Source organism: Colletotrichum karsti, assembly GCF_011947395.1.
Source record: "Colletotrichum karsti strain CkLH20 chromosome Unknown Scaffold2, whole genome shotgun sequence".
NCBI classification, from domain to species: domain Eukaryota; kingdom Fungi; phylum Ascomycota; class Sordariomycetes; order Glomerellales; family Glomerellaceae; genus Colletotrichum; species Colletotrichum karsti.
The window spans coordinates 1,431,129-1,457,276 of record NW_024065902.1 but is presented as its reverse complement, the minus strand read 5'-3'; the positions used below and the strand labels follow the sequence as shown (position 1 = coordinate 1,457,276).

At 54.3% G+C, this 26,148-nt stretch overlaps 6 protein-coding genes across 6 annotated transcripts; 2 read left to right on the top strand and 4 right to left on the bottom strand.

Moving 5' to 3' along the window:
* Window positions 1–1,353: 1,353 nt before the first annotated feature.
* On the bottom strand, window positions 1,354–2,093 carry CkaCkLH20_00962 (cue domain containing protein; the record flags this gene model as incomplete). Its single annotated transcript, XM_038883682.1, has 2 exons — window positions 1,354–1,671; window positions 1,815–2,093. The coding sequence occupies 2 exons, from the start codon at window positions 2,091–2,093 to the stop codon at window positions 1,354–1,356; spliced, it is 597 nt and encodes a 198-aa protein (XP_038751277.1).
* A 913-nt stretch (window positions 2,094–3,006) lies between these two features.
* CkaCkLH20_00961 (not2 family protein) lies at window positions 3,007–4,666 on the bottom strand (the record flags this gene model as incomplete). The annotated part of the gene is made up of 6 exons (XM_038883681.1): window positions 3,007–3,063; window positions 3,128–3,269; window positions 3,317–3,520; window positions 3,573–3,903; window positions 3,957–4,420; window positions 4,542–4,666. The coding sequence occupies 6 exons, from the start codon at window positions 4,664–4,666 to the stop codon at window positions 3,007–3,009; spliced, it is 1,323 nt and encodes a 440-aa protein (XP_038751276.1).
* Window positions 4,667–6,453: 1,787 nt separating this feature from the next.
* Window positions 6,454–7,809, bottom strand: CkaCkLH20_00960 (cobW domain-containing protein; the record flags this gene model as incomplete). Its single annotated transcript, XM_038883680.1, has 5 exons — window positions 6,454–6,783; window positions 6,832–7,336; window positions 7,388–7,484; window positions 7,536–7,547; window positions 7,602–7,809. The coding sequence occupies 5 exons, from the start codon at window positions 7,807–7,809 to the stop codon at window positions 6,454–6,456; spliced, it is 1,152 nt and encodes a 383-aa protein (XP_038751275.1).
* Window positions 7,810–8,444: 635 nt separating this feature from the next.
* On the top strand, window positions 8,445–10,062 carry CkaCkLH20_00959 (Mob1/phocein family protein; the record flags this gene model as incomplete). Its single annotated transcript, XM_038883679.1, has 2 exons — window positions 8,445–8,660; window positions 8,740–10,062. The coding sequence occupies 2 exons, from the start codon at window positions 8,445–8,447 to the stop codon at window positions 10,060–10,062; spliced, it is 1,539 nt and encodes a 512-aa protein (XP_038751274.1).
* Window positions 10,063–10,715: 653 nt separating this feature from the next.
* Window positions 10,716–13,041, bottom strand: CkaCkLH20_00958 (uncharacterized protein; the record flags this gene model as incomplete). The annotated part of the gene is made up of 5 exons (XM_038883678.1): window positions 10,716–10,968; window positions 11,022–11,821; window positions 11,876–12,612; window positions 12,666–12,693; window positions 12,745–13,041. The coding sequence occupies 5 exons, from the start codon at window positions 13,039–13,041 to the stop codon at window positions 10,716–10,718; spliced, it is 2,115 nt and encodes a 704-aa protein (XP_038751273.1).
* An 11,378-nt stretch (window positions 13,042–24,419) lies between these two features.
* On the top strand, window positions 24,420–26,016 carry CkaCkLH20_00957 (MOSC domain-containing protein; the record flags this gene model as incomplete). The annotated part of the gene is made up of 4 exons (XM_038883677.1): window positions 24,420–25,382; window positions 25,437–25,548; window positions 25,603–25,717; window positions 25,779–26,016. The coding sequence occupies 4 exons, from the start codon at window positions 24,420–24,422 to the stop codon at window positions 26,014–26,016; spliced, it is 1,428 nt and encodes a 475-aa protein (XP_038751272.1).
* Window positions 26,017–26,148: the final 132 nt, after the last annotated feature.

The window sequence follows — 26,148 nt, the reverse complement described above, 5'->3', positions numbered from 1 at the left end:
CCCCCCCCCCCCCCCCCCCCCCCCCCCCCCCCCCCCCCCCCCCCCCCCCCCCCCCCCCCACTCCAAGGGGCGGTGTGTAAGTTAGACTCGACACCAAGGTAAAGGAACACTCACGTGTATTCCATGTACCTTATCTCGCGGAGGACGAAGATGCTGCCGAACCCGAGTCAAGCCACACCACCACCGACCTCCCCGGGGTAGCGGCGTCGCAATTCGTGACACCACTGGCAGGTGAGAGCGGGAAACGAAACTGGGGTCCCGAGTATGGTTCATAACTGCTCATGTGTCCTACAAGGAGACCACCGAATCCCTGGAAGCACATGCGTCGGTTGCGCGAGGAATGCACAAATGACGCCAGCAGAGATAAGCTGGATGGGTCTTCCATCCTCCAACCTCCCACTCTTCTTCATGCCAATATGCCACTGAAAACACCCCAAGATCGAGTTCGTGTTCGAATAGATAAGATAACAAAAATGCGCACCTTGATCTTCCTACCTTACCTCCGCGACGCACGTGTAAGACAATGCGAGATAACCGGGCCTGTTGCGAAGGCAGCCCGGTAAGACACGACGGTCAGGCACATGAGTTGACTCAGGACTTGGGAGACGCCTGTATCTGTAGAGAGATGTGGCTCCGACAAAAGGCATCCGTAAGGTAGAGAGAACAAGCAGAAAGCCTCACTTGGGTTGAACATGTGGCTGAAAAAGTGATACAACTCTGATTTGTGAAACAAAAACGACTTGTATAAAACATTTTGCTGAGAAAAGTCGCAACCAATTAATTTGTTTCGTCAGATATGGAGACAGCTTGTCCAGTTACCTCTGCAACCATGGATTTCCTTGAAGGTTGTCGTCAAACTAGTCTCTGACATGACACAACTAGTGAGTTGGTAGACACAAGACGACATCGACAGAACATGACCGGATCGTTAGCAAATAATGAAATGGTCCTTGTCTCACCGCTGTATGTCAGCTCGTGCCTTGTGTGCTTGTCGCCAGGCACATGCTCATCTCATCTGTCGTCGATCATCGCGCCGTCAATTCTCCCTTGAGATGAATCCGCCCAACATCGAACAACGGCGGAATAGAGCGATACATTACATGTGCTGAGGTGTTTAGACAGCATCGTGCCCGGGCGTGCGTGACTGCAGTAGTAAGCAGTGTCTCCAAGCGTCTGTCCACATTGTATGCGCTGAAGGTGATGATGTTCTGATTATTATGTGTTTGTCGCTGTGTGAGTATTGTGAATGTGTATACACCTTTCCGAATGCACAATCCGCTGCCGCCCATCCCATTTTGCCACTCCCGCGGCCCAAATCCAAATACACGCTGATATCCCCTACCCCAGCGGAGGCTAGCTCGAGGCCTTCTCCGCGGCAATCTTGGCCTCCATCTTCCTCCGCGCCGCAAGAATCATCTCGTCCCTCCTCTTCTGCAGCAGCGTCTGCCTCTCGTCGCGGTTCGAGCTCCAACCCTTGCTGCTCTTCTCCTTTTCCGCCTCGGTCGCCGCCTCCGCCGCTTGCTGTTGTGCGATCTTGCTCTGCAGCTTATATCTCGTAATCAGATCCGGCTGCGTAGGCTTCTCGGCCGCCTTGGATGCCGCTGCGGTCGCGGCGCTGGCCGCCGCCGGGCTGGTTCCCGGCGGCGGAGGGGGTTGGAACGTGACAGGGGGCTGTAGTTCGTATTTCAGTCAGCATAATTGCCCTCGAAGTAGTACAAGGCCTCGAAATAGTCAAACGTGGAGCACCGAGCAGCTTCTTGTGGCAAGAAATGTGTCCTCGGCCAAATCCATCGAATAGGGCAGCAAAGACTCACCTGCTCCATGCGTCCCGCCAAGATCCTCTCAGACGTAGCCTGGATGTTGCCACCATTTCTCTGCAGGTCCCAAAGAATCGTTCTCCGGTCCACCTGAGGGAACATCTGCTGTATCCTCTCAACCGCCGCCTCGCGCGTGCGCAGGACCGACTGCGTGCTCTGCCGGGACACCGAGGCCGAGGGGGGCGGGGACGGCGAGAAGAAGAGGAAACGTATCACAAACGCCGTGAGCAACAGTATCACGATCAGATACGGCAGGGAGATCTGTTCGTTCGCCATGGTTACCGAGGGAGGGGTGTTTGTCGTTTGCCGGACTGGCCGGAGTGCTTTGATCGTGGGGTCGGAGGGGATGCGTGCGACGAGTGTCTTTTGGGATTATGTTCCTCGGTCGGGAAGTCGACTTTTCGCGCACCTCATGGGATTTTCGTTGAAGGAAGTCAGAGGCGGAGAGGGGGATCGCCGTTGGGCGTAATAGATGCGGTCGGTTAAGACAGGTAAGTTACCTTAAGCTGGCAGCTTTTATGGAGATGAACTCATCAGCCTTGCTCAGGGAGCAGGGGTTAGCAGCTTATGTGGCGCGAGGCCGGAGGTTTCCGCACAAGGAAGGAGTGCACGGGGCACTTCCATCCTTTCAGTCCCGCCGGACGGCGATGCTAAGAGCCGGTCATGCAACGTCAGCTATTCTCAACAATGGATTGGTGGAATGATGTCTTTCTTGTCAGATTTCTATGGATTTGTTCATTTTGTAGAAGCAAAACTTTCTTCTGCATAGTAGCTACCAAATGTCACTGAGTCTGTAGTTCACCTACCTTCTGTTGTTTGGCCCCGGACGGGTTTGCCTCGCTACAAGTGCCTTGGGCTGAGAGCCGCTTGAGCAACGTCAAAAGGCGCTAAACGAAGCTAGCCTGCAATTCAAACGTCACACACAACATGAAAACAACATTTGCAGAGTCGGCAGCGTCGTTTTATTTCCCTTCGTTGACGGCCGAAACAATAACCATGAATCAGTGAATCATACACACTAAGCATGATAGCCTTTTGCCACCTGCCCCAGCTTCAATCCAGAAGCCTGTAAAATGATGCCGTGTCCACATGACTCAACGCCTGTTTGGTTGGATACCCAGATATCAAGTCGTTCAGAGCCTCGTCAAGTCGACGAGACAGCCTATGAACCATAACACCGAAAGCGCACTCATGCTGTCAATGGCAGGTTTGTCTCCAAGTCGCCGTAATGGAGAGTGAGCTCTCTCTGCATATTACGTTAGCCTTTTGCGGATTTTGGAGAATTGATGTAACAGTGGGGAAAGACATACGCGTTCTTTGCGCCAGGTCGCAGTGTCCCAGACGATGTAGTAGCCGCGCTCATGGTGAGGTCCGAGGCTGGCGGGCATCATAAGCTCGTCCTTAGTCAGCCAGAAATGCATCTTCTTGTGCCATCGCCAGTTTCTCGTGTGCCTGAAAGGTGTTAGTGGCGTTCGAATTCGGAATGAGAGTACTCTTACAACTCATTAGCAGCTAATAACTGCTTCATGTCTTGGGGACAGCTGTAGAAGATCCAGAAAAGCGTCTCCTCGTTAAACGACGGAATCTTCGTATCGATAGGCTGCACGTTCGTAACTTTGTAGCACTCAGGGAGACGGACATTCGGGATCGCGGGCCTAGGCGGCGTGTCGTCGAAGAGAGAATAGATCTGGGTCGAGATGGGCCTGTCATAATTAGCCGAAGTTGCCAGCACGAGTGCATGCATGGCTTTCTTACTCTGGGGAGTTGACATTCAGGTTGAAGTCGTTAGGATCCATGCCCTGCACCAGGGCGCCGTAGCTGGGGTAGTTGTTCATCAACATGCGCAGACCCTTCATGCCAAACTTGTCGATTGGCGCCAGACCAGCCAGAGGATCTTGCACCTCGATAGATTGGCTCTCCTGTTCCTCTTTACCCTTGCCCGCTAGTGAGTCGTTGCCAATAGCTCCGAGAGGATTGCGGTTCTCGGCGTTCTGGGATGAGCTGTCGCCTGGCACGTCGTCCCGGAAAGCGCCTGCTTTAGACCTGACATCCTCCTCGCCTGACGCGTCTTGTGACCTTGATTGACCTAGTCGAGAATGAGTGATGTGCGCATAAGAGTAGGCCAGGACTCTTCCATACCTTGCGCGCTGGCAATAGAAGGTGAGCGACCATCTGAAGGCCTACTGTTTGCGGATAGCGCATTGAGCAGGCCGTTTCCTGCGCCGCGATTAGGAGGCATCGCAGCAGCGGCAGCAGCGGCGCCACCCGCCTGGTTGTTGAAGCCCAATGAGGGCATCAGGTTGACACCCCGCTCGCCGCCGATTTCACCGTTCGCGTTCCGGTTCAGTGGTGGGAAGTCATCCACAGGGTTGGACTGCGCCTGGGCCGCCGCCCCTGTGCTGTTCTGGTTGCCGTAGCGGAAGCCGCCTTGACGAGCCGACGTCGGAGTGAACAGCTCATCCTGGGCGCTCTGCGCGGATAGCGGTGTCGACTGGTTCCGCGGCACCGGACCGCTGCCCAGATTCCGCGATGCTGTTGAAGACCACATGTTGGCTTGGCCACTAGTGTTCATCTGGGCGTTGTTGGAGAGCGAGGGAAATTCGCTACTTCAAAAGTCAGTATCATCGTACCCAAGATTTCGTCTCGTATTCAAGGAAAACGGGGTAAGAGAAGAGATGGAATATAGCAATAGGAGAGCTGGCGACGCCAGGAGAGAAGAATTACGTCTTGAGAACTTCAGCATAGCCCTTCTTGGGCTCCTCAGGTGAGGAGGGTGGCTCCTTAGAGGCCATCTTGTCTTTTGCAGCCTTTCTGCTTCGTTGTAGGAGAATGCGCTTGCGTTTGCCCATAACGAGGAGGAGGAAAAGACCAAGAAGATCCCAAGACGTGTTACAGTAATTCAGCAAGGGAAGAGGCCTCGTTCCTGTTTGGTATCGCTGTTGCTGTGGGCGATGGTGGTTTGCGGTAGAAAGTGCAGACGCAGAATAAGAAAAAGGGAGACGTGGGTGAGGGAAGGTGCAGAAGGTGTATGTAAAGACAAGTCAAGGTCAAAGGGAATGGGAAGGAACGTACGACAGGTCCAGCGGTGTTGCTGGTTGCGACCCGCTCAAGCTCTGCGCAAAACTGACATTGCCTCCAAGTTGACGAGCTTGATTTTGAAGACCAGCACCTCCCATAGGCACTCCTCCTCCAAATGCCCATCCACTTCCATTACTGCCTATGTGTTTCCAAGCACTCCATGTTAACGTCACTTGTCCTTTCATCCATGTGTTCTAGCATGTGCGCCTGAACAAGGCCTTCTTCGTACCTATTTTGCCATTCGGTAACCGGTTTGACACTGTCCTGCCTGGTTGTTGTTGCTGCTGCTGTTGCTGCTGCTGGCCACCAAAGCCCGTCGGTATGCCTCGCATTGATTGAGGAACTGCTCCTACTGGTGGCGCCCATTGTCAGCTTTGAGATCATGGAGCGTGGCTTTGTGCTGTAGATAGATCCATGGGGTTTATATCCGAAGTAGAAGAGGTATATGTGGCAGATATATTCCGTTTGTATGTCCATCCATCATAGTTTTTACGGCTACTTGGGCTGGCGGCGCGAAAACGTTCCACGTCGGCTGGCGATGGCGGGGCCTCGTGGGCAGGTCGAAGGAGAAGTGGCGAGTCGCGTGCATCATCGCGACACACTACGAAGATATATAGATGATATAGAAGCGTGGAAGTCCGGTTTGGAGGGCGCGACAGGATCCAAAGGGCCTTGATGGACATGCAAACGGCGGGGTACCCCAAGGCTGAAAGGAGACGGACGAGGATCAGGCCTACCTGGTCGATTCATGATGAGGGTTCGTGGCGTATTGATTCGCAGTCGAGAATCGCGTGGTTCTGTTCGTCGTTGTGGGCGGTTCGGGGCTCAATTCGTATCGGGTGATGGTTCGGATGCGCTCGAGAAATTATTCTGTCGACGAAGCTACCAACGAATGAAGCTCTACCGGGGATTGATGGTGTACAGCGTAAAGATGTCGAGTGGCCCGGCCAACGCTAACGCACGGAGGACCGGCGAAGATGGATCCGATGGTCTGTGCCCAGGGCAGGTCAACTGGAGCCCCTCCAAAACCCCTGTAGCCAGTGCGAAATCGCGCTACACGCTTTTTTGACATCGCTTCCTTTGAACATACATGGGATGATCGTAGGGGTCCAGAGTCTATTGCGGCGTCACCGCTTACCCATGGCATCTGCGTTCGCTACCCATGTCTATCTTCGTCCAGCCCTGTCAGGGACGATTTGCTTTCAGATCTATGACTTGCATCGTGTCGCTGTCCGGGTCCGCCGGTTGTCTAGGCCTCATTGGAAGCATCGTACCTTAGGTCTTAGGGGACTGGAAGTGAATGCAAGCAATACAAGCTGGGGCCTTGATCGAGCCTCAATTCCTGTGAAGTACTCGCTGGGCCGTACCGACCGCAGATTCGGCCCGCCTGTGTGGTATCACCAAAACCAACTTCATCAAACACTAGGGTCTTGTGTCACAAGACGACGTGTCACTCGCAAATATGCAACTTTTGGCATGCAAGGAGAGAACGTGACGGGTTTTCGACTTGAGGCCGTCTCCACGTTTCCAACGCCGTCCTTCTAGATGAGTTTTATATTCAGGCGTCCGACTTGAGGATATCTAGAAGACTCTTCTCAAAGTCAACATCCTTCAAATATCTCCCAATGAGAATGATCTTGCCCTCCCCTGTCGCCTCGCGCGACTGGTCAGGCGAGTCCAGAATCTCAAAGATTTCCCTCACACCCTGGATGAGATTGACGTCACCGTTCTCAAAAACCAGGCGTCCCTTGGACCGGTGCACGTCCACCACCGTTTTATCGTCGCCGGGGAGCCGACGATCCCAGAGCACTTTCCTCAGCCACTTGTCGATGTTGGCCAGTTGTCCAGGCGCCAGCTTAGGCACCGGTATCGAGACAGTCGAGATGGTCTGCATGAAAGTCAGCGACAGGCACCTCATCACATACACATCACTTACGGAGTCCAAATGACTGTGCCCCTTCTGACTCGTATCAAGCTCCGTCACCTGATCATACGCATGTAGATCCAGCAAGAACCCCTCAAGCCTGGGTACCTCGCTCTTCTGCGTGACGTGAATCTTGGCCAGCCCGTTGATGGACTGTATCCTTGCCCTGACCTGCTTCAGCTCCTCTTCAGAGACGAGATCCGCCTTGTTGATAACGATCACGTCAGCGTGCGAGATCTGCACGTGCGCCGTCGTCATGAGCGGGCCGTGGCCGTGGTCGTCTTCCTGGTCTTCGAGCTTGATCTCTCCAGATGGATCGTCGAGGCTGCGGAGGATGTTCTTTGCGTCTACAAGGGTGACGATGCCGTCCAGGTAGATTGTGCTTCCGAGCCCGTCATCAACCCAGAACAGCGGTACCAGGTTGCCGGGGTCTGCGAGGCCGGTGGTCTCGAGGAGGATGTAGTCGAAGGCGCCCTTCTTCTCCATGAGTGACTCGATGGCGTTGACGCCAGTGTCCCTATGAACATGAGTGTTTGAGTATGGTGACATGTTGAGCAGTACTCCTCACTTTACAGAGCAGCATATGCAGCCGTTGCCAACCTCGAGCCACTCCTCAACCTGCTCATCGCCCTTGTTGACGGTAAGAGACTTTTCAATGTCCAGTGCTAATGTCTTCAGTAAGTCTATAGGCGCCCACGAGAAGGTTTCTCACTAACAGTCTCCAAACTCTGCGAGAAAAGTCAGTGAAGTTCCCAGGACCAACGTCATTTCATGAAACCAACCGTTCATAATCACAGCAATCTTCTTCCCATGCTGCGCCGTCAAGATGTAATTCAACAATGTCGTCTTTCCGGCACCCAGGTACCCGGTAACTATAGTGATGGGGACTTTGATCTGCCTCTCGGAGGCAGGTAGTACGGTCTCCGGGATGTCCTCCGGGACGGCTCCGGCGTCGACCAGATCAGGCGGGGCATCATCGTCAAAATCCATGGTGCAGGATGGAGGGGAACCCTGCGACTGTGCTCGGACCAGTAGTCTCTTCTGAGTAGAATTGCGATAATCTCGAAAGGCGTTGTTCTGGAGAGAAAACAAAGTCGACGTCTCTTGAAAAGTATGTGTCTCCGTGAGATTCCGTGTGTAAACCACGCCTTTCGAGAAAATGAATAAACGAAGTTGCCAGGCCACTGAGAACGAGACGCATTACAGCTCGTAAAAGTCAGGTACGTACCTCCTTCGAGCAGCGAATTTGACGTCGTCTGGACCCACACGGCAGTCTAATATTGGCCCGGGGGCCGGGGAAAGAAAAATAAAAATGGAAAAGGACAGATCCTGACTAAGCCCGACTAGGGGCTCGTCCAGTGTAAGAGAACAGCAGGAAGGAAGCTCTGGCCCCCAAATCGTGCCCGAGGTGCTTAGGTTCAACCGGCGTGCTGTGTGGCTGGCTGTCTGTGACCTTGGAGAGACAGAGAGCTCCAGCCGCCCGCGTCAGGTCAACTTTTCGCTTGACACCATCACGACATCACAACAACAATTCTTCATCTGGCCACGATCTCGTTCCTGTGGGACTACCTCACGGCGGCTTTCTCTCCCTTACGTTCACCCAACTTCGAACACGTACTCGCATCATGTCAATGGCGCCGAGCTCGCCCCGGCTGCCCAGCCCGCCGCCGCCCGCAGAGATCCAGATCGGCCCAAAGTCCCCCTCGATGGGCGCGCAGTCGAACCGCCAGGCCAACCCGATGGAGCAGTCCCTGATAGACGCCAATTCGAGGCGTCGAGTGCACCCGGGCACCAAAGCTGCCGACGTGGCAGCTGGACCGCCGCTGGTCCCCCTTAACGAGGTTCGTCCTGTCGGCTGGTGATAAGACCAGACTTCCTTAAGCGCCCAATGGTCTCGATGTTGACACTTGTCTCCCACAGCTCGACTCGGCATTCCAGCTCCAAGAACACCTCGCAGCGCTCCACTACTACCACACGAACAGTAACAGCACCCCGATAACCCGCACGACCGCAATCCACCTCGCCACTCCCCCGCCGGGCATCGACCGCACTCTCTGGCTCTACGAGCTGTGCCGCTTCCTCATCTCGCAATGCAACACTCTGATCGTGGGCTTTCTCTTCGACTCCCCGCCTTGCAGCGCCGCAACGTGTCCCGAGATGCGCGCCTCGGAGTGGCAGTTCCTCTGCGCCGTCCACGAGCAGCCCAAGAGCTGCTGCGCCATCGACTACTGCTGCCACACCCTCGACTGGGCCGCCAATATCGTCACGGACCCCAAGATCTTCCCCTCCCGCTTCGTCGTCCTCTCGGACGTGCACAACAAGGGCGTCGCCGTCAAGAACCTCGTCAACGTCTTCCGCCGCTTGCACCGCATCTTCGCGCACGCCTGGTTCCAGCACCGTACCGTCTTCTGGACGATCGAGGGCCAGACGGGGCTGTACGTCTTCTTCAAGACCGTCTGCGACATGTACGACCTCCTCCCCGCCGAGAACTACAAGCTGCCGCCTGAAGCCGAGGGCCTGGAAACGGCCACGGCTGTGCCTGACGGTAACGGCGCGGACAAGAAGCAGCTGCCCATGTCCATCGTCAAGCCTCCGCCTCGTGAGGGTATTCAGGGCGAAGACGATAACTACCAGCCCGTCGGTCGTACCGCCACAAGACGCCACGTCAGGGCCAGTCCTTCAGTCGGCAGTGCGGTGACGACTGTGGTGGAAGCCGAGGAGGAGGACAACGACGTAGCGAGCAAGATGCGAGACATGCACATCTCTGCGCCGGAAACGGTCGAGGAAGAGCCCGAGGTCGCGGAGGTGCCCGTTATCGTCGAGAAGGAGATCATGGAGGATGTCCCGTCGCCCGAGGAACAGCCGATGGAGCCGACGGTGCACGAGGTCAAGCTGGAGCACGAGCCCGAAAAGGCAGATCCGGTCTCCGACGACGCGGATGAGACCATTGTACTCACGGAAGAGGAACCAAGTAATTCGGTGGCAGAAGGGAAGGCGGAGGAGCCCTCATCTGGCGAGCCGGGGACGAAGGAAACCCCGGCGGAAGAAGCCAGCAAAGATAAGAAGGACGAGGAGTCCTCTTCAACAACTGAAGTGGATTGCGACGTCAGTACCAAGGACTTTGCCCAGGAGTCCACCAAGCCAGCCGAACAAACGACAGAGACGACGACGGATGAGAGCAAACCCGAGAAGGATGAGGCGGAATCGAAATCCAAGCCCGAGGACGAAAAGAAAGAGACTTGATGTTAATGTCTCCTACTTCTGAACAAAGACCATTACGGCCTGACCACATCTTCTCCCCCAGAGCACTTGTTGGCCCTGGAGGCTTCAGAAACCTTTTCCTGTTATGAATGAGGACGATGATGTATAGTACTTTTAATATCGTGATGGTTTCACCCCCCATCACAGTGTATCAATATAACAAGACCATGTCTATGTCTAGCGGGCTTTTCTTCTTATGCACTTGGGATTGTGGGGAAATGTTCAAGAAAAAAAAGGGGGAAGGGGAAGCTATGGTACAGTGATTCCCCAATGTGTAATGTGAAGTGAACGCCAAAATGCGTGGCCCGCAACGCAAGGCATGGCCTGAGCTATCTTGAATGGGAATCGGTGAACGGGGAAAGGACGAGTGATGACGACGGGGTGAAGAAAACAAAAAATGTGGCTGAACAATGCTCTTGGCCCCCCTGGCCAGATCGTGACAGGGCTGGACCTGATCATCCGCTGTAAATCGAGCTCGTAAATAGAAAAGATTCCCTATCCTCCTCTTTATAATCTCTGCGCATCATCCTCTGCTAGACGAACTTGCGCGATGCCCGTACGGTGATACTAGGATATCGCGATCCGATTCCTCTCCCCAACCCCGACCACCGAACGACGGAAAGATCCCGTCCAGATCAGGCCGCCATGCCTTGGCCACCCTGGGCGGACGGGTCGTCGTACATTTGCATCTTTGCAAAGATGTGTCGTACTTCCCGGAGATTCTCGGCCTGCGTCGATATCGCGTTCGCGTTGCGCTCATCTGCAAATGCACGGACGCTCTGCAGGATGGGACTGAAGCCCTCGTCGTCTGGTAGCCACCAGCGTACGCAGGACGGCTCGTGAAAGAGCTCTGCCATCTTGGAGCGAAGTGTGATTGGATGGATGTACCTAAACGTAAGAAAGTCAGCTTCTGCCCAAGGCGAGAGGCGAAGGCAACTCACCCCATAGTCTCCAATAAGGCAAACTTGCGCCTGATCCACATGTGATGTTTGGCATCGTGAGGCAGGAATAATGCGGATAGGGCAACGCATGCCTGAATCTGAATAAGGCTGCCTTTCGGCTTGTGAGGCCAGTTTTCGACAGCTTCGAATATCTGACAAATGGCATACGCGTGTCGCCCAAGCTCCTCGTAAAGTTCAGCCCTTTTCGTCGTCGGCGATTGGCACTTGTGCATCATCGTCGTAGAATTCCATTCGCCGGTCAACATGGTTGTGGGAAACACCGGAAAGTCGTACAGAATCCCAGGCGCGAAGGGGTCTACGATATCATCCTCGGTCAAGGTACGGGCGTGACTGAAGTCCGTGACGAAATGGGCAGGATCGGTCATCTCTTGATCCCAACCGTCCTTCCAGTCATGCAGCGCCTTTTGTATGCGCTCGTGTTCGACGGCGAAATCTTCAGGCGATATCTGTCCTCTGCTCCCCCGCGCAAACAACGTCGACATATCCCGCGAGATGACCCTGAGACGTGCCGATTCTGCCTCCATCTTCCAGGGCAAGCTGTCTTCGTCGATGGCGGCTTGTTTGTCGCAGTACTCGACGTTGATAGTGAACCAATGCTTTGGCAGCATCGTTGGGAACCCGCCCATCAGGGCAATGAAGATATCGAAGCGTCCGTACCATGAGACAATCATCCGACCAAGAGCACTTTGATTGGCGGTATCAGGGGTGAATAGGTGCGTCAGCATTTCGTAAGCGGCCTTTTGATGTCCCATGAGGTTGATCCAGTCGCCTAAGTATTCCTGGTTTCCTGCTGTCAACTAACGTTCATACGCAATGGTTGAAGCAACGCGTACCTCAATCGTGGCTAGCTGGAGAACTGTCAACAGCATGCAAATGTTATGTTTCTCCTTCCTTTTTAGTGAATTCAGCAGCAAGATGACGCTCTTGTTGTAGTATTTCAGGAAATCCTCCATTTTCCCATTGGGGTCCTGTAGTGTACGCTGGTATGCGGCAAACCCGACCACCGCATACAAAAGGGCCTCGCTCTGTAACGCGTAGTTGGGAAGAATAACGCGAAACACTTCGTGCGTGTCGGTGAGCATGCAGTAATGGTAGTGCGTGACGTTTTCGCAGAAATATTCGAGATGTTGTCGAATATCTGCAGACAGGTTCGACCAGTCGGCGTGGCTCCCTACAGAGAGGACTCCCAAATCCGGCATTGCATATGTCGTAGTATGACTACTCGATGTTCCGACCGATGCTGACGGCGAGGCACTCTTGGTCCCTTCATGCGATGGTGTCTCGGAGCTTCCGCGGGTTCCGCCTGACCGTTGGAGGTTGAACGAAGACGCTGTACTGCTTCTACTCGGCCCGGCGAACTGTTTTTGATAAGACTCTTCTTCGCCTTCGTCCTCATCTGGAATGGTGTCAAGCCCGGCAGGTTCTGTGTCCTCATCGCCATCTTCCGGGTCATTCGACGAATCCGGACTGGCCTGCTGCGTGTTGGCTGCGTCTTTCGACGACTGTCCTGCCGTGCCTTTGGGCGCTGGAGGTTCTGGATAAATACATTCACGGCTACCCTTCCGACATCCTGTGATCATGTTAGCTGTTCTATACTGCCTCGGGGACGCTGGGTTTACACACTATCGCAAATTGGCCTGGTCTCGTCGCACTGGTGTGATGGTTAGAATGCGAAGGGCAAAACGCGGGTTCGTTAACCCACCTTGACTCTCCGGCTTCTACACATATAACAACCAGACCTGGTGCGGCGGTGTTTGACATGATCCAAGCCTGGAGCCGACTTTCTGCGGTTTCGGGAAGATTTGGGAGCGCCGAGTCCAACGGGGTCAGGGAAACCAGTGAAATACCCTAAGTTAGGATATGGCCCCGGCATAACGCCGCCCATCATGGGCATTTGGCCGCCAGGGAATTGAGGGGGATGTGTGTCCTGGGGGCTCATGTTCTGGCTGGCTGCCACCCCCGACATGGAGGTGAGGAAGTGGTGGTAATAGTCCCCCATGGTCGCGGTTGAAGATAACTGGAGTCGTGCTCTCGATTGGGAGGCAAGGGGAGGGGGAGGTAGTGTGGAGCGTGTGTCAGCGTTTCCTACAAAGCTGGCATACTCTATCCGCACATGCGCGGATAACGGACCTGTATCCCTTTGGCTTGGCTGATTGCTACAGAGGTCGCGTTGACAACTGCACGACGTGCGTTGGTATCCTTGTCTGTCAGAAGAATCAAATAGCGAGTCTTTCGAAAGCCGCTAGGGAATAGAGGAGAAAGCTTGAGAATGTCCAGGCTTGGAAGCAGACGGTCTGTCTGAGTTGAGAGAGACAGATTTGGTACAACAATACTGGATCCAAGGCTTCCTATGACGAATGCTTGGTTGCTAAACCAGTACATGAACGCTGTTCCGGCAAGACGGTAGCCACAAATTAGTAGAGTCGAAGACTGCCGTACAAAGGACACCGGCCGTTAGCTGAACCTGTTGGTCGAGGGGTCTGCGTAGGCGCGAGGAACCACCGCATACGAGAGGCTGGAGGGCCTTATTTTTGGGGACACAAGAGGTTGAACTGTGCCGCTCTGAGGAGGGTCTAGGTCGTCAAGAGCCACAGCTCCTTCGACGGCTAGCACAGTGGTCGGTGATGGCCAGTGGGTCTCCTAGGAGAGCAAAATGTAACTCGATGAGTTGGGGAGGGCGGGTATCTCAGGCCGCGCTCTGGTGATCTGCTCGCGGGATTGACGTTACGGCTGGGGCACCTTGTAGGTGCTATGCTAGGAATGGAAGTCAAGACCTAGAAGGAGATGGCGAGATTGTGCTGTCTGGGCTTCGTGCCCAAGATAATCCCGGTAAAATTCGAAAGCCCTGAACGGCTGCAGAGGAGAGGAGAAGCCGCTGTGGTTGGCCAGAACGCCTTGGCTCCAGTAATTGGCGTCGTGAGAGATCCCAATGTGGCGTGAACTCTACCCTGGTGGGAGAGGAGCAGAATTATATCAAGTGTGAGGGAATTGACGTTGATATGCCGCGGTTCCACTGACTTGGGTCAGACAAGGGGCAGAAATCGAGAGACAGGGTCGAGAGCGAAATTCCGACAGATGAGCCAGGACAGATCCGAAGATTCAGCGCCGGCGGAGTCCAAGAGTGAGACGACACTACCTGAATACGTAGATATATCGGGTGTTCCGGGCGTGGGATGTTGACGAGGATCAGGTATATTGCTTAGTGGTGATGGCAGTGGAGGAGTTGATGACCGGATAGGCACTCATCAAGCTTGCCCGTGCCGTGAAAGTGATATGTCGATATGCCGTGCGGGAGTTAAGCAGTCCCAGCAATATTGGCCAGAAGAACAGCCCAGGATAGAGAGCTGTCGTTCTGAAAAAATGATGAAAGAGGCTGGCGCGGGGTGAAGGGGTTTTTGGCGCAGTCACCCTTGTGAGCTCAAGGTCCTGGAGGTTCCCTAGCCTCGGGAGAAGCGGTTTGAAAAGACTACCCTGGGTCGAATAGAGTTCCGGGATGGCGCGTGAGTACTGGGGCGGCTGAGGCGTGGCAGACACTGTGAAGAGGCCGATCCAAGGCGTTGATATGGAGTCACCAACCGCGCCGACTGAGGGACGTGGCAACGGCTGGCTGCCCTAGACCTTGACGGTTTGGTATCTCAGGCTGTACTGGGCTTGGTGCTGCCGTCTACTCAAACGCTTAGCATCTGGAGAGCGGTGCGGGTCACCTGGCCTAGTCGGTGAGATGACGATGACGGACGTTTTCGACTCAACCACAAGATAGAAGCCGCAGATTCCAGCCCAAAGGTGCGTGCGTGTGACTTTGGAGCAGAACTGGACGTCAAAATCTGAAAGAAGAGGCACAGATAAGCCCTGGTAAATAATGAGACAAGGGTCTTCCGCTCAAGGTGATGTAACGAGCCAAAGCGAGCGCCCAGGCTGGTGGGGTGGAAGCTGGACTAGGCTTGCTGGGGTTGGGGTTGGCAAAATAGGACATTCGAATTCAAGGCCCTGTCAGCTCCTCCTGCTGGGAGTTTGATCAACACTGGGCTAGCTCGAAATGATGTGGAGGTTCCTGTTGTTGATCTGATGTGTCGTACCTGATCTCGAATTGCGCGACTGGAGAGCCGTGACAGCTAGGCGCAGTCGCCCTGGCATGGACGGATGGCGGCGCCTCACTAGTAAGTTAGTCCTAGACCAAGTTAACGCGCGCATTCGTGGTCGCCAGGCCCGTTGTATGAAACCTGAGTTCCCAAGTCCGTCCGCACGAATTCGCATACGCGCTGAATGGCATACGCGCTGAATGGCATCAGCACAGCGGGTTGTATGGCAGTTTGAAGTTCGTGGACACGTTCTTCCATGCGAGTCTAGCGCGGATTCGTTCAAGGCCGGGTAACTTGTCGAGCCTATGAGCTCAGCTCAAAAGGTCACTCTTAAGGAATGTGGGACTGGTCCTGTCTAAGACGGCAGAGATTGACGAAGAAAAGTGCTCGTGGTTCGTCGGCCGCCATCCGCATCGTACGTGGAGATCTTGACCGACTTGGAGCTGGAGAGAGAATTGAGGCGCAAGTGAAGTATCTGCCAGAGGTTTCTGTCTTTCCGTTTGCAGCACTGATATGGACACGGCGTGGCTTAGCCGTATTTGCAGGCAGAGAGGCAAGAATATTGGTAGGTCTACACGGAGTGAGTATCCGTTCAGCAATGGAACCAGACCAAACCAGATGAGACCGGCGGCGGCCAGACAAGCAGTCAGAGGCTTTCCGACTACCCAGGCTGTCGGGGCATGGAGCCAGCGACTTGGAGACGGAAGAGGAGGCCAACACCCACAGGAGCCCGCAACCATAGGGACACCCTCATAGACAGCCACACCCAGCCTTTAGGGCCATGTGTTGAAGAGCTGGACCATCGGTGGGGGTGTTGAGTAGGTGTGGTTGGAGCGGGAGCACAGACATGGTGGTAAGGTGTAGCCCGGCGGGAAACAGAGAGGGGAAGGCAGACCGCAAAAGAGCAGCAGCATAATCATCTAGCTTTCTTAGCCCTGGGAACCTGATGCCGCTAGCGCCCATGCTTAAAGGCGACGGTCCTTGGGATGGGACGAGAAATGAGTTGAAGCTGCCGTCGCCGCCGTCGCCAGAGTTTAAGGTAGTGACATGTCAGGCGGGTGGAGAAACTGGAACGAAAGTCGACGGGATCGAGAAACGGGCGTTGACATCGATGCGGTCGTGTAAGTGCCGCATTTCTCCTTCTTTGTCAGGTGACAATGCTGAAGACCGTTGTACGGATACACAGTACACACGACGTCTTGAGAAGTTGAGGATTGAGCTCGGGGCTGCGCGGCAAAGTCCAGGCGCCTCAATACTGAGCTGGAGTCCAATGCTGCGGTTATGTTAATATGGCAAGGTCAGGTACGGATAGCGTATGTAGGTTTCTCCGCCATGTTGGTTCTCGGTCCTGGGTCCGATAAACCCCGTGCTGGCCCCCAATGATGCCAACCAGCTAGCTTTCTTTTCCACCCTCCGTCTCGGGCCAGGAAATCTTTTGGTGGCAGAACCCAAGACAACGACAGGGAGAGATGGCGACCAGCTCTGCATGTCAGGGTGCAGGTTGACCGGAATCTGCTGGCTAGAGGCGGGATAGGGAGGATGGCGAAGTTGGTGCGTACCCAAGCAATTAGCGTACGGATACGGATACCGCAGTGCTGCATGGTGATGTGAAGGAGTCGACGATCCAGGCTGACATTCGTCCCAGGACAATTGAGGGGCAGGGGCGACCTTGTCAGTCGTTCGGACCAATTGATGTCCCATTGTGGGCTAGGAGCGGACATTGGTCGAAAGTCCCACCAGCCAAGCGCAGGAACATCGTCCCATGAATGCGGTGCGGCATGTTGTCAATCGTCCTCCGAAGTGTAGCTAGCATCCGTAACTGCGTGTGCGTATGATGGAGTGGCCAGCTTCGAAAAATGTCTTGGATGCTGGTCCGGGGTTGCGGCCAAGGACAGCGATCGAGGGCTGCAAAGTTGAAGCGTGCCGTTTCTGAGATATTTCGATTTGAGCGTTGTTGCTGGTACCAGGCACCTTGGGTGTCTGTGGTCTCTCAAGTTGGGGTCCACGAGGGACCTTGCTCAGTCTTCTTCGATGGCGTTTGTAATCTGTACGAAGTACGGATACAGGGCGAGGGACGAAAGTGACAGGGCTCAAGGGTGCGATGCAAAGTGGAAATCGAGCCTGCATTAGCATGTCTGCAGCCAACACTGGCGTGCGCGGCAGACGGCTGAGAGAGGGGAGATAGATGAGACGAAAGAGGACGGGCGCGATTGCGTAGTGCAATGTGATGTGCATGCGCGGTTCATCGTCACTTGGGGCGAGATATGCGGGTTGCATGTGTTGTTGGTAGGAGGCGTTCGTACTGATTCGATGTTGACGAGGTATCGCTGCCCTGTATTTCTGTACCGTGCCGTGTGCCGTCCGGTGATGCCAGGTGTGTCCAGACCAGACGTGGACTTGAGTTTTCACTTCGGAAAAGCTGGTCGGTGGTCACTGGCCAGGGTCGGTCGTTTTCCAATGCCGTCAGAGTATCAGTGTCGTTCCCCATTCTTTGTTCCGCCAGATGGATTGCAGAAATAGGTTGAAGAGTACGGATATCGGTACGTAGTTTGAATACCTCTGTACGGATACCGGGATTCGGAAGGACCTGCCCTAGCAGACTCTGAGAGGGAGAAGTTGGCGTTGGTAAATGAAAAAGCGTATTATGTAATTAGGATACCGTGACCTTGGTGATCGAAGTTCCGTCTCTGAGGTGCGTCTCGAAACAGCAGGAGTCAATGGACGGCCCGGGTCCATATTTTGCGGCCCACCTTACATCACCTCAGTCCCCACTTTGACACGGGGCCGTCGGACTCGGGGCTCGTGGAGACACTGGAGGGGGCCAGTTGTGATGCAACAGGCCGCGGCATCTTCCTTTCCTCTAATTGCTATTCGGGAAGGCGCCTCCCAAACCTCAGCCCATTTTCAAGTCTTTCGCCCAGGATCTTCCGCGGCAAAGTACTTTACTCCAGGCAAGACGGATCCCTAGCCATGGGGATAGGCGCCATGCGCCTTACAAAGTAGGGCAAGATCTGAGCATGCAGGAGACCCGGTACGTGTTTCTCAGATGCCAGATGGAACTTTGTTGTTCGTTCTTTTCCTAGGTAGGTACTGCCTTTTTTTGTTCTTTCTTTTCCACTTGGATGCTTGTTGCTGCGGGACTCTCTCGAGTTTCCAACAACTTCAGGTCTAGCCCCTACGAATACCGGTAATGCCTTACGTGGGGCCAAGTTTATTTTACGCACCTCAGTGGGCATCATATGATGGGGTTCTATCCTTGGTTTCTCTACTGGCTTAGTGAACTTACTCAAGGAACTTGGTCAAACACGATGTTTTGTTCAAGGAATTTGAATCATTCGACAACTAATTAAATCCAAACGTGATCAAACATTGACGTCCCGCTGTTAAGCTTTCGGTCTGAACATATAGCTCTTTAAATAACTCGCCCATTTCGTGGAGTTCCAACATGGAAAACAGAAGTTGTCTCCGGCGCAAATCCAAACGGTTCACACAGCACAGCAAAAGCCAACGCCAACACGGCAACAGGCATAATTCTTGCCCCGGCCCTGCATAATGGCTGTAGCTCCGCACTCACCTGCCTCAGTGCAACACTGAAGTAGGCGCGATAGAAAAGACGCCGAGGCTGCGCAAGGATCAGGACTTCTCAGGATGTGCTAGTTTGCTTTGAGATTCTGATGTAAGATGTCACAATCAGGGAGCTTGCTTGCTGTGAAGTCCACTTCTCCCTCCCCTCTAGGCCCTCTCTCATCCATTTTCCATTTACCCACCCTTTTCCAGCCGCTTTCCCCTCTCCAACATTCGGCATGGCCCGGGATACGCGGGTTTGCGGACGCCGGTATGAATTTAACCTCCAATGACCCGATCCAATGGTTTCCAGCGGCCCAGACCGATCGAGCCTGTTGTATGTACCTTATTAGCATGCACACGAATTTGGAAGTAAGGTAGGTATGCATGCTTCGCCCATATCTACAATGTGGTACTGGGTTCCTGTGGTGTAAGGTGGTGTAAGGTAAGGTAAGCTGCTTGCCTTCCTAGCTGCATTTTCCGTGCATTCTTCCGCCCTGGCAGCTGCCTTACTTGCACTCGCTCTAAAGGGCGCCAGGGCTGTAACTACCCTCAGCTGCTGCAATGCGCTGCAATGCGGCCCTCTGCATTTTCATCACGCCAAAGGTCTGAAAATTTCGACGTCCAAGTCTCAACAACTTGCCGTCGTCCACTTCCAGTCCTGGTGTCGTCCCGGAAGATGCACCACGATACTTTCCGCAGCACATTGGTCTGGACTTTTGCCTCAGCCCGAGTCACCCGTCCAACCCCGTTTTACAGCTGCTAGGAACATCCGGGAAATCAGCCTTATTGCACTGCTACGATACTGGACTGTTCTACCAGCAAACGGCGCCTCGTACTCTTTACTGTACTTCTCGTTCTCGCAATGGCACATTGTTTGAGCTGAGCTGAGCCTTTTAACTTTGTTACGCCCTGCACCTTCCGCACCGACTGTGCGTCAACAATCCGATTATCCAGATGGATTCGACTGTAACGTCTCATCAGTCCCTGTTCACTACCGTTCTGGAACCCAAAACCGTCATGCCTCTTCTTCCCCTGCTTCTACCCGTCCCTCATCAGCGGCCCGGCTTCTAGAACGGAGCGCTCAGAAGCATTCAATTTCAAGTTGCTTTTTCTGCCTAGGTGGCGACAAGGGCTCAATTCGACCACTCAGTTGCGGCGCGGCACCATCGCCGCACACCTCACAGTACCCTGTACATATTATTCGACTACGGACACCCAAAAACGAGTCACGACGCCGCTCTCCTCCGTACGTCTGGGGCTGCCCATCCATGCCGTGTGCTTCAATATCGACAGTGGCACCCTATAACAGAACAAGGCCCGCCAATCCGAGTCGTCCAAGTCAGCGTCTGCGACGTCGATGGGACTATCTTCGGAAAAAACAGAAAACGGAAACTCTTTTCTAAATGCTGGACGGGACTGCCCACGATTCGACTCAAGGCCACCATCGTCTCACAAGCCCCCTATCCGTACCAACAACTGATGCGCCATACCTGAACACTTTGCAGCATCAACTCATTTTGTGAAAGCCGTTCGCCTCAGCTCTAAGACATTTCCAGCTTCGCAGGCGTCATGGACCGTCTTTTGCCTGTGCAGGGTTGCAGATTTCCGTGGCAAGGGACGCTCCGAGACAAGGGGGCAAGTGACAGGCTTGAGCCCTGAAGCCTCTCGCAACTCTTCCTTCATTGCTTTTTCCCAACCCCACCATTGAAGCGGTCATGGCTCCTGAGCTTGTCAGGATCATGGGTATTGCGCCCGGACTGCAGATTGAACCACTGATATGGCAGCTCCGGTCTGATATGCTGACCGCCAAACTCGGATTTCGATCCAGATACCAAACCATCCCAACGGATACATCGATATGGCCAAAACCAGCTGAAAGAGGTCCCAAGTCAACGAAGCGCTCACCCACGCCAACATGGCGTCATGTCATCACCCAATATGTGGCTGGACCTGCCGCAGACTGGTTTCTTTTCAGCGGATCAACACTCCATGTTTTGGACGGGATGCCTTCATCCGTGGAAAAGGGGATGCGCCCTGCATAGACCCGGACAACTTTCTTTGAAGGAAGTCACAGAGGTCTCGACCAGCAGCGTCAAAATCACGGTTGGCGCGGCCCCCAAATATCCACTTGAGCCCCAAAGTTGCTCTGATTCGACCCCATGTAAGACCGACTGGGTATTTTTGTTGCGCGCACGATTCGGACGACCGCCCCAGAAGTTTTGTACAGTTGCAAGGGGTTTTGAAATCCACATGAAAAAGAGGATATTCTTGGGTCAACAAAATCGAAAATTGACCTGATGAAGTCCCCACAAACTCCATAGCTCCGGGCCTCGGTCCTGGTTGACCAAAACTGCCAGAGCCTACCCGGGTATGGCAAGTCCTATCAATCTCCCGGCGGGAACGCAAAGCGAAGCGCCTTCTTGTCCAGCGCTCAGTGAAGAGGCTTGCTTTTCCAAGGCTAGCACATATCGGACGAACCGCCCTGAGAACTGGCCGTACCAGAAGACTGTCAGTTTTGTTGACGGCAAGGCGGGATCAATTCGCAAATCATAACAATAACACTGCTCGATATAGCTGGCTAGTTGTGGTTCTCCTGGTACATCGACCGCTGGCAAAAAGGCAGGGCGGCCGACGGCAGGCGGTTATTGCTACCTTGCTCATAACATGGTAACCCCAAAGACGGGAAGGGAATCCTCAGAACCCATCCCTCGGACGAATGCGGACTGACGAGATGAACTTTTGGGAAATCGACCACTAATTTCCGAGCGACAATTTGCAGCATACAACAGTGCTCAGAGACGAGCCAAGCAATGTGGTGTTGTTGACAGCACTCAAGCGCCATCCCGGCGGGATAGGGATTGGCTGTATTGCATTGTCACTTGGCCATACCCTTGATCCGACTTCGCCATGTATTCATTTCCGACAGACTTTTGCAAATAACTAAGAGCTTTCGCTGAGTTATCTCACGGCCAGTCCACGTCAAGTATCAAGCGCGGAATGAAAAACAGCCTGGCTGTCATGGCACCTTTCCACGACTAGTCCCATGGGCCCATGAGAACACGCGGAAACGCGGTGCGTTGAACTCAGACACGTTCCAGTCTTTCCATTCTCTTTCCACTCCTTCTTCCAAAAGGACAAGCGCGCAAACTACCAGCCATGGATCTCTAGCGGGCTGAAGACGCCCGGAACCAGACCTAGCCTCCTGTCCCAGCATTCATGGCTCGCACCAGTCCAACTTTGGTACATGCCCGGGTGATTATTCACCGGCAAGCTCTAAAAAGACTCGAATGTCATCCCGAATCACTGGAAATTGTGCTCGCTGGGTAACGGCGGACGCCTCTTGGAACATCAACTCCGGCAAGACAGGACCGACCAACGGGGCCTTGGGGTCTCACGACCGTTTCTGCGGCATGGGTTACACGTTACGATTCCAACAGAGTAGATGGCAGGACCAATAAGTCTCATGCGCAAATTTCGTTCGCATCAACTTCCTCTGTTCGGTATTCAGGGGCTCCGGGCCAGAGGTTCCGCAATTCACCCAACACATGCGTTCGGGAGTCAGAATTGAATAAGATGCAGAATAAGATGCAGTAGATGACTTTTCAGTCTAATCAGGGTTCTCGACACCCTCAGTTGCTTCCCGTTCGAACGAAATGGAGCAGGCCATAAGCATAAGATACACATATATGCCTTCTATTGGGAATGGCTTTATCAGACATGCCGGACTGGCGCGTATCTGCCAGAGCCCTTCCGCGTGTTCGCACGCAGAAACTTCTCGTCCATGGCTACAAATTCAGAAGAAAACGACGCATGTCTTCCCCGAGACACCATGTCAGCAAGGAGTTAAACGTCTATACGAGGACGGCAGTGTCTTTTGCCTGGGAATGGGCTCTTGTTGCCGCATTGGGCTCCGAGCTCTGAAAGTGCCAGCTTTCTTGCGCGCAAGTTGATCGCAAGTGGCAGTTAAGCCGGCCTGATCAGAATATCCCGTCGTTTACTCCCGAGACAATTTCGAGGCCTAGACCAGCTTGACATCATCAAGGGGCAGCAACATGTTAGTCACATTGGAAAAGAGGACCCTTCACATCTAGGCACTATGATGATGAGCGTGGTTCTTCGGATGATTCTACTTAGAAGATCGCGGAAGCTGTCACGTCGAGATTGTTACGTGCAGTATCAAGAACAAACTGCACTTTGAACACCAACGGTGCCGGACACAAGTCCAATGCGACTCTGTACTCGGACACCCAATCGCAACATTCAGATACACATATCAGGTTACGTCTCAACCGTCGTAACCGTGCCAGCTCAGGGTGGTGATCGGGAAATATACGGCGGAGCCCTTTCTCAATGCGACCCAAAAACGGACTTCGTTCATAGGTCGGCTGCAACTCTGCGATCAGACTGGGCAACACCGCTGCTTAATGATCAACTCATGATCAATAGTCAATGATCAAGGACGGGCCAGAGCTCTGCCACTGGAGCGATGACGTTCGGAGAAGACGGACACGAGGGTGAGGCTCCACGTATGGAGAGACGTTGTAGTTGCCTCCTACTGCCACGTCGGTGTCTCGACTCGAAGAAGTTGAGATCGTCGGCAATTGTGTTTTCTCGGTCGACAGAAGAGAAATAGGTCTGTCCAAAATCACGAACTGGGTTCATCTCCGAATCAGACAGGGGCCGCTGGCGGCCGGAGGTTGGACGTCAACGTCGCCCTGGGGGGGGGGGTTTCGGTGGTTTCCTACCCACGACGTTTACATCATGTCCCAATTCGGCATTGGCTCAGCATTCACAACACCAGGGATGACATGCAAGGCACGAGCCAACGGGAGAGGGAGTGTCAGGGGAAGGCCGGAGATTTCGCCGTGGTACACAAGATGTCACCGCACATCCGTTACGGACACGAGGGCCGGCAATGTTGATGACGGAGTTGAGATTGTCGTCATCGGTTCATCCAACGGCCAGCGGTTGACGATTTGTGCCAACCTCGCAGGTCAAACGGCCCGTGCCCTGGGGCGGACGTCAATCATGGCAGAAAGGGGAATGGGTGACGGGATGGCTCCGTCTCCCTGCTGGATTCTGGTTTCGAGTAAACAACCAAAAGGCCCTTCTCGCCAGTCCGTTTCGTGACTTTCGTCCTTTTGGCCGGCGGCGCGAGCCCAGACACCCATGCACCCACAATCACGGTTCTGCAAATTAATGGCGGGATTTGAACCGTCAATTGAATTGTCAATTCCTTCGCCAAGTTTTGTTTCAAGCACAGACCAGCTATTCTGAATCTCCCCTGACTAAGGTACAAGGTACCTTGGGAGAAGAGAGACATGTTTCATCACATGTCTATGCACGTGACTTAGACTTCAAACGCGCATTGTCTCCTAGGGGACTCTGGACCCTGAAAGGGGATGGCGAGGACTAAGTTTCAGCCTTGCTGGTAAAGGAGACGTGGTTGTTCGAGAATTGAAATGGCATGATGCTCCATGTCGTACCATGAAGAAACACCAGTGAATTGACATTGAAAGAGTAAGAAGTTGTTTGCGTGGGATAATTAGGTGGTGAATAACTTCACGGTCAATTTCTCTCATCAACACATCCAGCCAGTTGTCTTACAAGGGAGCAACCACCTCAAAGGGAGAACAACACTAAACAAAAAAAAAGAGAAAACTCTAAACAACTTTGGCCAAAACACACCGATAATCAACAAAAGTCCGGATCGTCAACCCGCATAATCATAATGGAGGCAGCAGCAAAAGCCGCAGGAGCGGCCTCGGCGGCGGGAGCAGCAGCAGCAGCAAATATGTCGTCGACACCCCTGCACCACGTCCCGACCAGCTTGGGCTTCGGATTCTACTTCCTCCCCTTCGCGACCGTCATCTGCTTCCTAATTCCGGTCCTCTACCTCTTCCCGCCGATCCCGGCGACGACGAGCGACGCCCTCCGCGCAACCCACTCCAGGATCGGCGTCGCGCCGGCCAAGAGCAACCTCCGAGACCAGTTCTCCGCCGCCCACCGCGAAGCACCACCCGCCGGCGCCGCCGCCGCGAAGCTCCAGGCGCTCTGCGTCTACCCCATCAAGTCATGCCGCGGCATCGAGATGGCCAAGAGCAAGCTGCTCCCCACGGGCCTCGAGTTCGACAGGCTGTACACCTTCGCCCAGCTCAAGTCGGCCTTCCCCGTCTCGGCCGACGACTCGGACGAGACCAAGGACAAGCACAGCTGGGAGTTCGTCACGCAGCGCCAGTTCCCCATGCTCGCGACCGTCAAGGTGGACGTCTTCGTGCCGGACCCGACCAAGAGCACCGTCTTCATGGAGCAGCGTTCCGGCGACGCGTGGATCGTGTTCCGGTTCCCCTGGCAGGATCGCGGGTTCGCGGGGCTCATGCAGTGGCTCGCGGCCAAGATCCGCGACGGGTGGCGCGCGGAGCCCGAGATGGAGGTCCTGCTCCCCGTCGAGTTCCCCTCGGCCAAGGAGATTGAGCAGCGCGGGTACGAGTTCGAGGACGTCCGCGTGTGGAAGGAGATGGTGCCCGCGCTGAACATGGGCAAGGAGATCCCCGTCGAGCTGAGCCGGTACCTGGGCGTGAGCAACAAGCTCACGATTTTCAGGGTCGATCCGGGGCAGTTGAGGGAGGTGTACCGGTGCGCGCCGAGGAAGGAGGAGGCTGGGTATCAGCCGATTGTCGGGTTCCAGGACGCGGTGAGTTGCTGTTTTTGTCTGGCAAGTGGAACATTGGCTGATCAGTTGCGGCAGTATCCCCTCCACTTGATGAACCTCAGCAGTCTCCAGGAGTTTGATTCTCAGGTTCCCAAGGACGATGAGCTCCAGCAGCTTGACGTCGCGAGGTTCCGCTCCAACATCATCGGTAAGCTTCTCATTGCACACCTACCAAAAGCACACTTACTGAAGATATATGTAGTCTCCGGCGCCCCGGCGTACGACGAAGAGTCGTGGAAGTCCATCACTTTCACCCAGGGAACCTCAAAGACCACCACCACGCCCGTAAAGTTCCAGGTCTCCTGCCGCACAGTCCGGTGAGTTCACTTCCCCCAACTGTTTGATCCGCCAAAGAACCCGAATATTGACATGATAAAGCTGCAAACTTCCCAACGTCGACCCGGTGACCGGCCACCGTCACAACGTCGAGCCCGATAGGTCTCTCCGCAAACTCCGCGAGGTCGACGAGGGCGCGCCGCGCATGGGATGCTTGGGCATGCAGATGTGCCCGCTCTTCGAGGGCACCGAGAGCGTCGAGTACATGCAGGCCTGGCTCGAGGTCGGCATGGATGTCGAGGTGCAGGGGCGCGGGAACCATGTGTACATCAAGCAGTAGTTTGTCGTTATTTTGCCAGACTTGGTGTTCAAGGTGTTAGAGACATGATAGACATAGACAGGACATCATCGTCAAGGAGTCAAAAATACCGAAGAAAAAAGCAGCAGAATATGAAGATTTCAAAACTTTGTC